A 15,010-nucleotide genomic window follows, 5' to 3' on the forward strand; every position below is an offset into this window, starting at 1 on the left:
AGCATAATAAATTTGCCACAAGCCCTCTCCCATGGTTGATAAACAGAAAACATCAATGCTGATGTGACTGCTTGCAGTTCATTCAGCTTCACATGTAGTTAGACTCTCAAATGCAATGAAGCTTCATTAAAAAAAAAATCCCTCTGTGTAAATGTCAACCTTTTGCTGCCTTTGTTTAATTCTGGGTGTCTGTCGAATCCTTGCTGCAAAAGCACAGCTCACTGAAGTCCAAGCAGACCTTAAATCCCAACCGCACAAGTAAAATATCATGTTATTCTCTTTGCTTGACATTGTGCTTTCCAATTTCCCAACTATGGACTGGAAACTGCTGTTTACCAGGCAATAATATTTGCTTAGGTGGCACAGTGTAATCTACTTAGGAAGTGTAAACATTAGGAAGAACTTCATTCCCAATGTAACTTTGATCAGTTTATAAAAAAATTAAAAGCCAGTCTTTCTGCTAGGGATTGGAAGGGTAGTACTGTAGTGTTTAGTGATACATGCGCAGTGCTGCCTTTAACTGGTATATTCAGACGCAAAGCCCTACTGGGTTCAATGGTTCTGACTCCCTTGGAAGTGTGTGCAGGGTTTCAGCCTTCATCTCCACCCCACACACCACCCCAAAGCAGTTTGAAAAAGGTACTGTAATTGCTCACTGTGTGTATACTCAGGGCTTTTTTCAATGTTCTTCAGATGGCAGAATGCACTTTACCAGTCAGTCTCTTTGTTGAGCAGGCAGTTGTAGCTGAAGTCTTGCCATGCTACACTTGGCAAAGCAACCTCTTCCCCAGAAGACTCAAATATATTAAAGGATGCCATATAGAGGAGGGAGAAAGGTTGTTTTCTGCTGCTCCAGAGAAGCGGACACAGAGCAATGGATTCAAACTACGAGAAAGAGGATTCCACCTAAACATTAGGAAGAACTTCCTGACAGTAAGAGCTGTTCGGCAGTGGAATTTGCTGCCAAGGAGTGTGGTGGAGTCTCCTTCTTTGGAGGTCTTTAAGCAGAGGCTTGACAGCCATCTGTCAGGAATGCTTTGATGGTGTTTCCTGCTTGGCAGGGGGTTGGAATGGATGGCCCCTGTGGTCTCTTCCAACTCTATGATTCTACTTTGAAGGGCACCGGGCCTTCAAGCTCTTGTGCAGGGAGAGGCTGTTCCCATTAACTACTATCAAACTCTGTTTTAACTGGAAATATTGGGGGTTGGAGTGCTGAACCTGGAACCTTCCACGCTAAGCATATGCTCTGGCATTATTACCTCTACTTGGAAAAGAAGCCTTGCAATGCTTCTGGCACCTCTCTGAGTATCTGAAGCTTGTGGATCTGCTCAAAGATCTTGTCCGCTATGTCTTCTGCCTGGAAAGATGAAACAACGGCAAGCATCAGGCTACCTTTGAGCAGAAAAGGGTGCAGGTTTCTCTGCTCTGAGGTGAGATCTCTTTTCTCCTGCTTTGAGTGGGGAATATTTTTCAGCCTGAGGGCCACATTGCCTCAGAGACAACCTTCCAGGGGCCAATAGTGGGTGGGACAACAGGTGGGTCTGCAGGAGTTCGCCTTTGGGGGTGAAGTCAAACAGTTGAGGCTTCCGGTTGACCACGCCATCTTGCTCAGACGGGGGTCCGCACAGCGGAGCGGACCTCGGCGCTTCAGAGGTGGAGGGAATCGTTCCAGCGAAACGAAACCTCCTTAAAAGCCCCAAATCGTGCTTTTTGGGGACAGATTTTGCCTGGCGGCGCCAAAAGCGGGCTCTCTCCTCCCCGGATCGGCTTTGTTTAAGCCCCCGAGAGCGAGGAGGTGAACCGCGGCGGACAGGCTGACATTGCTGCTCTGAGAGTGCGAAGCTGCGAGTCTGGGAAGTGGAGGTGGCCAATTCTTCAAAGAACATTCAGCAAATGAATAGACTGTGAGTAATTTGGATTCTTTGGAATGTAAATTAAGGCAACAATTTGGACCTGGGAGAGAGGGGAAAAGAGGAAGCCACCCCCCCCACGGTAACATAAGAGACAGTAAACAGAAACCCGAAGCCGTAAACAGAAGATTTTAACTTAAAAGGATTCCTCAAAGGCATCAAAGAGAATCTCCCCTAAATGCAGGGTAAAAGGGGAGAGAGACTGTTGTGATTGCCCTGCAGAATGAAGTTAAGACTAAGAAAGACCTTTCTTTTTCTCGGGAGCCGGCAGCCCAGAAAACCCAGTGAGCTGACCAGGATTTATAGTTAAATTTTATTTCTATCTTTATCTCTGGACTTTTTGGGAATTTTTTTTGGTTTATATGCTTTTGAAATGTGAGTTTGAACTTTATTTTTAAGAATGCAGCCAGCTTGTTAAAATGGAGTCGAGAAAATAGACTGCGATCATATTCCACCCCATGTGACAAGTTTTGACCTTGACAGGACTGAACTATGTCAACAAAAAGGTACCCGCCTGAGTTTCAGCGGACTGTTTTGACCTTAATGTGGGAAACAAGAATAGAACTATGTCAAGAGGAGACACAACGGCTAGTGTTACAGCAACAATTCCAGATTGTGATGACAGAATATGATTTCCTAGAAGATGAAGCTTTTGAAACTGAAGAAGATGAATGTGAGAATGACAATGATGACGACTGTGATGATTTAACACAAAATGAAGCCCATCACAAAAAAAATGATGATTTTACTCTACAAAAAGTTGGATGGAGTGCCTCCCCTTTGAGGGGGGCACGACTGGATTTACTGGAACTCCAGAATGACCACAGGGAAGAAGGAAAAATTAAGCAGAGAAGAGAAGAAGCTCAGGGGTCTGATATGGAGGCCTGGATGGCAAAAGACTGCAAACAGGGGGTGGGGTGAAGGGAAAGTGAAGTGGTGATTGTAAGGATGGGTTAATAGGACTATAACTGGACTGCTGACTATGGAACTTGCTGGATTGGAGGGGTGGAGCAGGTACTCGGGGGGAGTAAGGTTAGTTTGGGAATAGTTATAGGTTTAAAAAGTGAATTGATTCTGGAAAAAGGTGAAAATATGGAGGCCTATAGAGGGGTAAAAATTAGGCACGGGAAGAAAAAATGGGAGTTTGATTTCTCAGTGATTGGACAATAGGCGAAAATGATAATAGTTTAAAAGTGGTATAAGATATAAAGGTGTATGTTATAAAATATGAACTATGAAACTGTTGAAGATGATAAATAAGGGAGGAAAACCGGGGAAGGGTGGGAGGGTGGGGAAGCCCACAAAATATGGTTTAACAATTATGAATTTAACAATTATGATGAATTTTTTTTTTGTCTTTTTTCCTTTTTGTCTTTTTTTTTCCTCTTCTCTTTTTTCTCTTTTTCTCTTTTTGTATTTTCTTTTTTTTTTGGTATGACAATAGATGGTTGGATGGATGAACTCCTGCGTACTGCCCTGGTTCACTGGAGCTCCCTGGTGGCAGGGGGGGGCTTGGGGGGCAGGGGAGGGGGAGGAGGACAGAAACCCAATCATAAAATGGACCACTTCTGACTGATCACCTGCGTGGGATACTTCTGTGGCAGGGGAGGACCCATGGAGGGGGGTGGGAAGAAGGTGGAAAAGGTGTTTATGTATGTACCATCTTTTGTAATTTGTAAAAACCAATAAAAATTATGTTAAAAAAAAAAAAAAGAAGTCAAACAGTTGAGCTAGCAGCATTGAAATGACCTCCTCAGGGTCCAAGCCTGGGCCACATTCTAAGACCTCATGCTTGCTGATGTGGTCCAAAGGAAAGCAGAGCAAAACGTTTGGCGCTAGCTTGGCTGTAGGAGTTACCGAAGGGAAACATACAAGGAGCCATCTAACCATCTTAGGGACTCCACTCTGGAGTTGTTAGGGTTAACTCCTTAACCTTTTCTTCTCCCAAGGATATCCTGCAAGGCAGCAGAAGATCAGAGTTTTCCTCCTCCTAGATCAGGCTTCCTCAACCTCGGACCTCCAGATGTTTTTGGCCTACAACTCCCATGATCCCTAGCTAGCAGGACCAGTGGTCAGAGATGCTGGGAATTGTAGTCTCAAAACATCTGGAGGGCCGGGGTTGAGGAAGCCGGTCCTAGATGCCCCCCCTCCCCAGGTGGACGAGCCTCATCTGTTCCTTACTTCCCTCTACAGCACATGCAGAAACCACCTTCTTGACCGCTGGACCAACTACCGTGTTTCTCCAAAAATAAGACACGTCTTACATTTATTTCTCCTTAAAAAAACCCCACAGTGGCTTATTTTCAGGGGATGTCTTATTTTTTATTACGCGTCCAGCCTCGCCTCTTCCTTGGGGCCCTCCAGAACTGCGGCTATCACTATGTCTTATTTTCGGGGTATGGCTTATATTGCGCAAATGCTTAGAAATCCTGCTATGGCTTATTTTATGGGTATGTCTTATTTTAGGAGAAACAGGGTATTGGTCTCATCCACTCAATCTGCCAGAGAATGTGTTCACATGCAGGGGAAGTCCCTAGCTCACTGATGATTTGAGACCCGTTGGCTATCCTCACCTGGTTTAGCCAGCTAGTCAAATCTGTTTTCTGGGATGTGGCCACTGTCACATGCTGACAGCTTCTAGGAGCCACAGGTAAGAGCTGAGTGCAGGGTGGGGACCAAAAGTGGACATTGTACCCCAGAAGAAGGCGTGTCACCCACCAGAGGTACTGCCCCTCCCCTAACACCTCATACACCCTAGTAGGCTACAGTCCAGCCATCAGTGGCACCATCTTGCCCCCACGACTGCAGATACCCAGGGCCCAACTGATGTCTTGGTGGCAAAGCAGTTTCTGATGTTTGGAAGCCTATCTTGGTAGCTCACCTTATCCCCCATTATCTCATTGGCCTTCCCCAGGTGGGAAAACAATAGGAGGATCCCAGCCTCTCTTATCCTTAGCTCAGGATTATAAATGGCCAGCAAAGATGTCTCCAGAAAGGTTCTCTTCTGATCTTCTGTGAAGATGTTTCCGAACACCTACAATTAAAAGTGTCCACATTTTTAAGTTAGCGTGGCAGAAGTGTACACACACAAACACACACACTTGAATGGAACAAGTGGAGAGCTATAAGAAAAGTTACAGTGTCTTCTTTTCCTAAGGCCCCTCCAAATGGGTGTCATTATGGTTGTATTCTGCGACATATTATTCTTGACATAGGAGGTGCATTTATTCTGCTTTAGCTTGCTCTGCAATGTTTCCTCAGTGCCACCACATGATTGCTGTCAAGCAGCAAAAGCGGGACAACAATAAACGGGGACAGTTGTTGTATGGAAAGCTACGGAATTTCAGCAAGACAGTGTGCGCTGACTGGAAATGAGCGGTGTGGCTACCTCAAAATGTTTGCGGTTGCAAACAGTCCTTCAAGCGGGATTATGTGTCACCACCCCAATAGCTTCATGAGCACAAATAATCATGAATGGAAAGGATCTCTGGAGGGATCTGGTGTCCATCATAGGAGTCCTCCTGTGAAGGGCTCCACCCAACATAGAATTAGGAGCTGTGTAGTACTGGTTGGGCTTGAGCAGGGAAGAGTATAATGAGAAGAGAGGAAGAAAAAGACATATTTCTTTCTTTCCTAACCCCCATCCTCAGGAGAACTTATCCCATTCTTCCAAATAAGTCTGAAGAGCTTTGCTTTAGGGATGGTTGCTACTTTCAAATCTGAGTATATTATTGCTCAAGCTTGTAAGGGTGGGGTAGGCTTCTAAAGTGTGGGGAAGGGATTAGGTGCCATGTTTCGATTTCAAGCAAGCTAACTCCCTTTCCCTTTCTTCCCTCCCCGCGAGCAGAACCACAAAACCTGCTGGGCCCTGGGTGCTACTAAGCATGCCCAGTCAAAATGAAGTCTCCCCCTCTCCCTTTCAGGTTGTAAACAGATACATTTCTACATATCTAGGTAAAGGTAAAGGTAAAGGGACCCCTGACCATTAGGTCCAGTCGTGACCGACTCTGGGGTTGCGCGCTCATCTCGCATTATTGGCCGAGGGAGCCGGCGTATAGCTTCCAGGTCATGTGGCCAGCATGACAAAACCGCTTCTGGCAACCCAGAGCAGCACATGGAAACACCATTTACCTTCCCACTGTAGTGGTACCTATTTATCTAGAGAGTCCCTCAAATCTGCATAAACCATCATCTTGTCCATGGTGGCCCCGTTTTGCTGCCAAAGTGGTAGACAGGGGTCAGGGTTTCCCAAACTCGAATCTCCAGTTGTTTTTGGACTACACTTCCCATCATTCCTGACCAATGGTCCTGCTAACAAGGGGTGGTGGGAGTTGTAGTCCAAAATCAGCTGGCGACCCAAGTTTGGGAAACTATGGCATAGGGCCACCAAGATCGTTCTTGAAAGGAACAGTGCTGTGGTCAGAGGGCCCTGTTATGAGCACCACCGATACTGAGGGCTTGTCCACACTTGGGCTTGTCCTGAGCCTAGAAAGCACAGGTCTGAGTGGTTTTCAGCTTGTCCTATGCTTTCTTAGCACGGGTCCAAGTGGTTTCCCATTGCCCTGCAGCTTTCCCAGGGAAAACCCACTCTTTAGCAATGAATCAAGGCAAATATCAATCACTGAAAACCCGATTGACGTTTGTTCCGATTCAGCTCCAAAGAGCGGATTTTCCCCAGGGGAAAGCGGAAGTATGGACGAGCCTCTTCTACACCAGCCTAATTCTGGGAAAACATGAGGCATTTCCATTGGGTGTGAACTTGTCCATATTTAATGCTGCCTCAGAGGTATATTCTTACCTCACCCACCCTGCAGGAATCCATGTAAGCCAGCATTTTCTGGTCTTCGTAATTGTGGCACCACAGTTCTTCAGCCTCACTCACGCTCAGCCCTGACAAGGAGACAGCAGAAGTACCTCTGTTTCTGTCTACGTAATGGGTTTCTTTGACATTACGACCTGGGATCTTCGGAAGATAACTGCTATCTATGCAAGGATCTGTGAGGTATCCTAAGATTCCCCCACCCCCCCAAAAAGGGGATTTGTCCAATCCCATTTGTTCCTGCCATGGTCCGAAGCAAGACTTGATAAATAAAGATTTGCATCTGGGTTAGGAGAAGCTATGTCAAATACTTTGTGGCCTTAATTGCTACACTTATGTTGCCTGGCGTGCTATGGCCCATGGGGTCACGAAGAGTTGGACACGACTAAACGACTAAACAACAACAATGTTTATATATGGAGTGTGGCCTATGGGAGAAGACAAGGACAGCATGAAACGCAACAGTGAGCAGGCTGCCCGGTGGTTGTTTTTTGCAGGTATCAGCTTTCTTGTGGAAGAATTAATATATGAAAAGAAGGGAGGTCATTTCTCAGTTAAGTCCTAATTCCTGTGGGAAACTTTGCCCTCTATACAAGTTAAGAGAAACTAGAACAAGTTAAGAGAAACTAGAACAATGACACCTTTCAGCATGGGTGAGATTAGCTCAATGCTACAGTGCTGAAACAATAAGCCTGGAAAGAGTTTATAAGATGTGATAAGCATGAATTGCCCTACCTTAAGCACAGGGGGATAGGTGAAGGTGGGGAGGGGGGCCTTAGGGTCAGAAACAGGTCCTACCATTAAGAAGAGTGAGGGGGTCACCTAGGCAACTGGTTGTGGGTGTCTGCTAGCTAAACTGCTAGCTATTTAATTTACCACGACTTGGGTTTTTACTCCTAGGAAGACAGAGTTGTGGGATTTTCAACCTCTAGTGTCAAAATAATTTGAGTAGCCTTGACTAGGTAAGTGTGTGTGTGTGTGTGTGTGTGTGTGTGTGTGTGTGTGTGTAAAATTTGCACACCACCCTCCATCCGTAGATCTCAGGGCATTTCACAACACAAAATTACAACACACGCAACACTTATGATTTATAACAAAATTATGGTATAAAAATGTCCTGGGCCAGGCATGGTTCAGATGTATCTCCAACTCGCTTTGAAACATCTTGAGGAGATACATCCTCAATGGAAAATATTCTAAAGGGATGAGACACTGTATATGGATTTTCATGACACCGTATTATTGGCTGTTGGAAGCAATATGTGGCCTCCCAACAAGGGGCTGCTGGCCTCATGTTTTCAAACCAACTTACCCATCTGATGGAGCAGCAGCTCATAAAGGCAGCTGATGGTCAACCTGGCCTGGTTGCTCACCCCTTCCATCGTATCTGTGATACAGATTCCAAACTGTGCCACATGGTGTCCCAAGGCAGGAAGCTCACTGGACTTCTGCAGGGACAGAAGACAACAGAGATCTCCACCCATATTTTGTGGTCTGCTTCTCCCCTTGTTTCAACTGCTAGCCTGTGAGGAAGACAGGTCCTTAGCAGGAATCCATGCTGTGGACACATTCCCATGAACATGGAGAAGGGGAAATGACAGGTTGGACCCACTTCGCCTAGTACTTATAATAATATAATAATCACTTTATTATTTGTACCCCGCCCATCTGACTGGCTTTTCCCCAGCCACTCTGGATGCCTTCCAACGAATATAAAAGCATAATAAGACATCAAACTCGTATCTCCTTATCGGGGCTGCCGTATTGAGCCAGGTTCTAGGGGTACTCACGTTGAACTCTGGCAGCAGAAGAGCATGTCGCAACACAGTGGTACTGCAGAGGACAGACCTGGACCTCTCTTGGGGATTGTGGGAATGAATCCAGAAGTTGATGTGCTGAGGAAAGAAGCAGAAGCTCAGAATGGCTGCAGCATCTGGTCTGAGACCTACACACCACACATTGATGGTGTGTGGCCCCCACAAACATCTCTTCTTCCTCTCTGCCCCCTTATTTGATCCTGAAAAATTCTAAATGGACTCTGCATTCGTCAAGCTGATGCTGGTCTGTTGCATCCTTTAAGCCATGTTTCTATACTGTTGCCTGGCGGGTGATGCTGCTGACTAGAAGAATGCCTACAATGATATTCCCATGAGATGTATTTACATGAAACATTGTTTATTGTGCGCTCTCTCTCTCTCTCTCTCTCTCTCTCTCTCTCTCTCTCTCTCTCTCTCTCTCTCTCTCTCTGATTTATGTGAACAATGAAGATGAAGAGCTGGCTATAAATACATTAAGCAAATATTCATAAATGCTTTCCCTGCCATGCCAGACTCTCCATCATATAAATGGCAAGATAAAGTGCCTCTCTCTTCCCTTTAACCCACTCACCTCCAGCATAAACAGCAGGTGGCTTGTAGTTGGAACCTCAGACAGCAAACTCTTCAGCATGGTCTCCATTGTGTCTGCAGACGATTGGTAGAGAGCCTGAAGGGAAAGAGAGCCAAAGGCTACTGCAGGGTTTCGAGCTGTTTTTTGGACTACAACCCCCATCATCCCTAGCTAGCAGGACCAGTTGTCAGGGATCTTGGGAACCGTAGTCCAAAAACGGCTGGAGACCCGAATTTGGGAAACCCTGGGCTCATGTGTAGAGCAGGAGTGGGGAACCTGTGTCCCTCCAGATGTTGCTGAACTTCAACTCGCATCATTTCCAGCCTGCATGGACAATGGTGAGGAACGATGGGAGTTATAGTCCAACAAGATGATCTGGAGGACCATAGGTTAGCCACTCCTGGTGTAGAGGCTGAATTCCTTTTCCCACTAACAAATAAGACGACAATCAGGCTGCCACTTCCAGAGGAGTACCCATGTTAAGTCTGTTGCAGGGGAAACAACAGATTCCTGTGGCCTTTGTGGACCAGAGTTCCACTTCATCAGATACTTGAAAGGTTGTCCTCAGTTGGCAGGTAAGAACATAAGATGTGTTCTGATGGAGCGGACCAAAGAAGGCCCACCTAGTCTGGCATCCTCTTCCCAACCAGATGCAAGCAGGACCTGAGTGTAGCATTGCTCCTCCCAGAAACTGGTACTCAGAGGCACACTGCCTTCAGCAGTGGTGGTATAACCTAGATGCAGTGGGCTCAAATGTCACGAGACGCAAAAAAAAAAAAAAAAGAGAAGTCTACAGCAGATCAAGTTGAAAAATATAGGCAGATGGGCTACAGAAAACTGTGTAGCTCAGCCTGTCCAAGGAAGACCCTTCTTTGGGAAGCAGATTCAGTATAACAAGATGGACTGTGTGATGTACTCCCCATCCTTGTTTTTCTGTTACTTACATCTGCCTGCTGTAGCCCTGGGGATGGATTGTCTCTCAGCAATATGAGCAAAACTAAAGGCACAGTGCACCATAGAGCCAGAAAAAGGATTCTCTCTTTCCCCAGTATTCATAAGAAACCCTGATCAGAATTTACCTGGCTGTGAGGATTTTCCAAATCTGTTTCCATGTTAAAAATGCCATGGAGAGCCAGCCGCAAGATACCAGACAATTGATCAGGATCAAATGGGGGCTTCATTTTGCTGGCAGGACCAAAGGAAAAGCAACTGGTTATTATGCTGGTTGAGAGGAGGGGCTGTGAAATAGAGAAAAACGCAAATCCTCTTCTCCCTTTAAAAGTGGGGGGCTCCTCTTTCCTCCATGGAATCTTTCCCTCCACGTTCTCCTAAGTGAGCCAGCAATGTCATGTAGATGCTGCACATGCCTGGAAATGGCAAGTTTCAGTACTCTCGCCAGATATCATGATGCTCGGTGTGCAAATCCCACTGAGAATCAGAGAACTGTAGAGTTGGAAGGGACCCTGAGGGTCATCTAGTCCAAGGGTAGTCAACCTTTTTAAACCTACCACCCACTAATGCATCTTTCTTGATGGTAAAATTTCCTTACCGCCCACCAATGCTCGACGGAAGGAGGATTCAGCTTGTGCCGTAGAACCCCCTACCACCCACCTAGAATCCTGAAACACCCACTAGTGGGTGGTAGGGACCAGGTTGACACCCCCGGGTCTAGTCCTCCTCCTTGCAATGCAGGGATATGCAGCTATCCCATACAGGGATCAAACCTGCAACATTGCCATTATCAGCACAGCGCTCTAACCAACTGAGCTATGTCCAAGAAAAAGGTAAGTGGGGTTTTCTCCTTAATGAGGGCTATATGCTGAGCATCACTTTCCTGGCTGAGGATCCTATGGCTATATACCTTAAACTTACATCAGTACCATGTTTTTAATGCACATTTAAAACACATGGGTTTCCCCAAACTGTAGTTTACCCCTCACAGAGCTACAATTCCCAGCACCCTTAACAACCAGAAACCCATTGGTTTTTAAAACAAACAGGAGGGGATCATAGAACTTTGTGCGAAATGTAGTTTGAGTCTGAGGGGGAGCCGAGGATTTATGGGTTTATTCCAGCAATGGCGTGGGAGGTGAGAAATGCAACTGAAAAGAAACCCCTGCCCTCCCCCAATGATGTAGTTGAGAAATACCAGTGCTAGAGCCAGTCTGGATGTCATTGTCATAGGTAGACTTGGTACCTGAGGTTGTAGACCGTGAGCATTGAGCAGGACAGGAGGAACGATGGCACAGAGTGAACAGGCAGCGTCTCCATCACCATCTGGGAGCGAGCGGCACATGTAGGATGAAAGGGGAGAGTCATTGCTGTGCAACACTTTCCTCCCAGGTTCTATTACTCAGCTGCAGTGGTGTAGCAGGGGTTGCCAGCGCCCGGGGCCATGAGGAGTGGGATGGGAGGGGTGCATTCAACTGCCTAACGGCATCTGCGTCACCCAGGAGATCGCAGCCACAGAGATAAGAAAACAAGAGTTGTTTCGTTGTCTGGAGAGGTCACTTCCTGGTTTGCACGGAGAAACGGTTTTCAATGGAGACCAGTGGTGGAAGTAAACAGCTGCATCAAAGCAGCACCGGGTATTGAAATTTTGCACCCCCTAACAATCTTGCGCCTGGGGCAACCGCCCCTGTGGTCCCCTCACACTACACCACGGCTCAGCTGCGTTTGTCACTTTCCCCCATCTAGTCGTCTTCCGCAAACCTCCAAGCCGACATTAGACCTTCAGGAAATCATTGTTATTATTATTTTTACAATAGATTTTGGCCATCCTGTTCTAATATGGCTGCACACTTCTCTCCTTTCTGCCACAGCCACATCTCCTCCCTCCCCTGGGTTCTTCTGTACTCCTCAACATTGAACACACAAGGCGAGTCCACCCATCATGCTTTAGCTGCCTATCTGCCCCCCAGGATTCCTGGTGCCAGATATCTCACTCACCAGAAGAGCTTCCACCAACTCATTCTTAGTGTATGGGAGATCCAAGGTGTCCTTGCCATTTTTCTGCGCAGCCAAGCAACTAGCAGAGAGGGCACGGAGGAAGCTAATGTTCTCCTCATTGTCCAGGAAACTCTGGAAAAGATTATTCGTTCAAGATGCCCCTACTCCTATGTGAGAATGTCAACAAAATCTTGCAGAGCGACACTGTCCAGCATTTCCCCCCACCCCACTCCCTTCCACCCAATTTCCATTTCCTCCACCCACAAATCTCAGTCATCATTCCAAGACCACTGAGCGTGCTGTATCCTTATTGAGCTGGGTTGTGTTTTTTTGAGGGGGGGAACCCCCTTAGGGTGGTTTTTTTGGGGGGTAAAGGTTGGGGCTAACTTCTGTGTGGATGCTGCTGTTTTGGCTATGTAAACTATGGCAATCACAGCCTGAACCAGGAGCTGCTGGCATGGTAAGCAGCCGCCACCTGACCACCCAACAGCTGAGTTGCTGTTGCTTACAGAGAGGAGCAGGGGAAGTTGATGAGTTTTAACTCCGGAAGTGTCCAAATTCTGTCCAAACTAAGCTTCCTAGAGCAAAATATACACCAGGAGGCTTAGTTTGGGCAGAATCCAGTATATACTTCCAGGATGAACACTAAATGAGCGTTCTGGTAAGTGGGCCACTGCAGCTGCTAGAGCAGAGCTTTCCAAACTTTTCATGTTGATGTGCATCATTTTATGACACAGTAATTCAGTTTCACTAGCAAACCGGAGCTTAAACGCACGACACACCTGCCCACTGCAGCCGACAAACCAATGTGCTGTGACACACAGTTTGGAAAGCTCTGCGCTAGAGGGCCGTGAAAATGTGTGCCATGGGCTTTTTAGACTTGTGTACCCATGTACTATGGATGCGGGTGGCACTGTGGTCTAAACCACAGAGCCTAGGGCTTGCCGATCAGAAGGTCAGCAGTTCGAATCCCTGCGACGGGGTGAGCTCCCGTTGCTTGGTCCCTGCTCCTGCCAACGTAGCAGTTTGAAAGTACGTCAAGTGCAAGTAGATAAATGGTACCACTCCAGAGGGAAGGTAAACAGTGTTTCTGTGTGCTGCTCTGGTTTGCCAGAAGCGGCTTAGTCATGCTGGCCACATGACCCAGAAGATGTACGCCGCCTCCCTCGGCCAGTAAAGCGAGATGAGCGCCACAACCCCAGAGTAATCCGCGACTGGTCAGGGGTCCCTTTACGTTTACCCATGTACTATCTGAAGCCAAAGGGGTGCCTTGGTTGCCAGGTGCAACCCCCCCCCCCCCGTTCTCCTACCCTCACTATAAACCCTGACCTTTGATACATTGCATTTCCACGATATATAATGAGAAGCAGAGCCTGCAACAAAATATTGCACTGTACTCTCACCTCCTACTGTAATGGGAGTACTCTTCCTAATGGAGCTAGCCATGCCTTCTCCAGCAAGCTGTTCTGTCTCCACCTTGAGTTACTGCCCTCCCCACCTTGCCAAGCTCTCAGCATTCCTGGGTTACTGGGCAAAACCTGAAATTCTCAGAGTCCAGCCTGAGAATGCGGAGACTTCCCCCTTGTTTTTCAGTGGCTCCATTTCAGCTGCCATGTTGTTGGCACTGAGCTCCTGGAGTCACTATCAGAGACAGTAGCTATATGTCTGGACAGTGTATCCTTGTTTCATTTTTTTTGCTTAGCTACATTTTATGCAGTTTTTGTTTTGAGTAGTTTCACAGTCTCTACCAAAATTGTGACTACAGTGGTACCTCGGGTTAAGCACTTAATTGCAGACATTTTTATTTGCCCACAAACTGGCTGAATGATGGCTTAATTCTGTTCTCCTTAATTTTCATACTGAGTCTTATACTGCTGTTCTGTTCTCTGCTTGTTTTACATGGCGATTGTATGCTGGTGTTTGGCTATTCTTGCTTCTGTGCCACCCTGATGGTTTTACAGACTAAAAACAAATATTTCAAACAAACAGTGGGCTCTCTGGAGGCAAATAACAGTGATGGATGTCATCTAGGGTCAGGTGTGGGGAAGCTTTGGCCCTCAAGAAAGTCCTCAAGACTCAACTTCAACTTCCACCAGTCCCAGCAAGCATAGTCAATGGCCAGGAAATGTAGTTCAAGCAACATTTTGGGGAACTAAAGCTTCCCAATATCTGTCTTGGATTTTATGCTCCATCACTTTCACAGTTTCTTAAGGGTCTTGGGATATTTCTGATGCAAGGGATGGGTTGATGGGAAATGAAAACAGTATTTTATCCTGGTGGTCTTTCTTACTGGTAAGTTTTTATTAGCTCTGTGAGGTTGCCATCCTTAAGAAACTCCCAGGATTCTTTGGGAGAAAGCCATGACTGTTAAAGTGGTGCAAGAGTACTGCTCTTTAGTGCTCAATCGGAGCTAACAGGAATTTGGGTTTCCCCCAGATTGCTATTTTTTCTGATATATCACTGAAGAGCAGGTTTTCCTTTGGAACGGAGCAGAACAAAGGGGGAAACTCCTTGGACCCATGCTTAGAAAGCATGGGTCAAGCAGGAAACTGCCAGGACTTGTGCTTTCTTGATCAATAATTGCAGTCACCTGTGTATGACAGTTGTGTACATTTTACAATTTTGTGTGTGTGCTCTAAGCCGCCGTGGGCGGGGTATAAATAATAAAATCATCCTCATCATCATTCAGTGCATGGTGCGGAAATGACCATGTGCTAAGGGTCTTGCAAACACAAATTTCACTTCAAAAACAGGAAGGGAGGGAGGGAGGGGAAGTTTGTACCTGTTCTCCACCACAATTAGTTGTTTCCATCATATTAACGATGATGTCAAGATCTGATAAGTTCTCCTGCTCTGAATAGAGCGAGGGCATCGACTGGATCGCAGATTCCAAGGTACTGAATGATGAAATTACTGCAGAAGATATGGCAGAAGCAGAGAGAAT

General features: G+C 46.5%; 1 protein-coding gene across 1 annotated transcript; it reads right to left on the reverse strand.

The window, feature by feature from the left end:
- Positions 1–1,261: 1,261 nt before the first annotated feature.
- On the reverse strand, positions 1,262–15,010 carry LOC118075254 (uncharacterized; the record flags this gene model as incomplete). The annotated part of the gene is made up of 10 exons (XM_035097159.2): positions 1,262–1,357; positions 4,792–4,944; positions 6,709–6,800; positions 8,042–8,177; positions 8,520–8,624; positions 9,118–9,213; positions 10,197–10,302; positions 11,315–11,394; positions 12,067–12,198; positions 14,849–15,010. Coding segments are annotated over 10 exons (1,158 nt in total), but the record flags the coding sequence as incomplete, so codon positions are not given.

The sequence above is a fragment of the Zootoca vivipara genome, chromosome 16 (assembly GCF_963506605.1).
Source record: "Zootoca vivipara chromosome 16, rZooViv1.1, whole genome shotgun sequence".
In the NCBI taxonomy this organism is placed as follows: domain Eukaryota; kingdom Metazoa; phylum Chordata; class Lepidosauria; order Squamata; family Lacertidae; genus Zootoca; species Zootoca vivipara.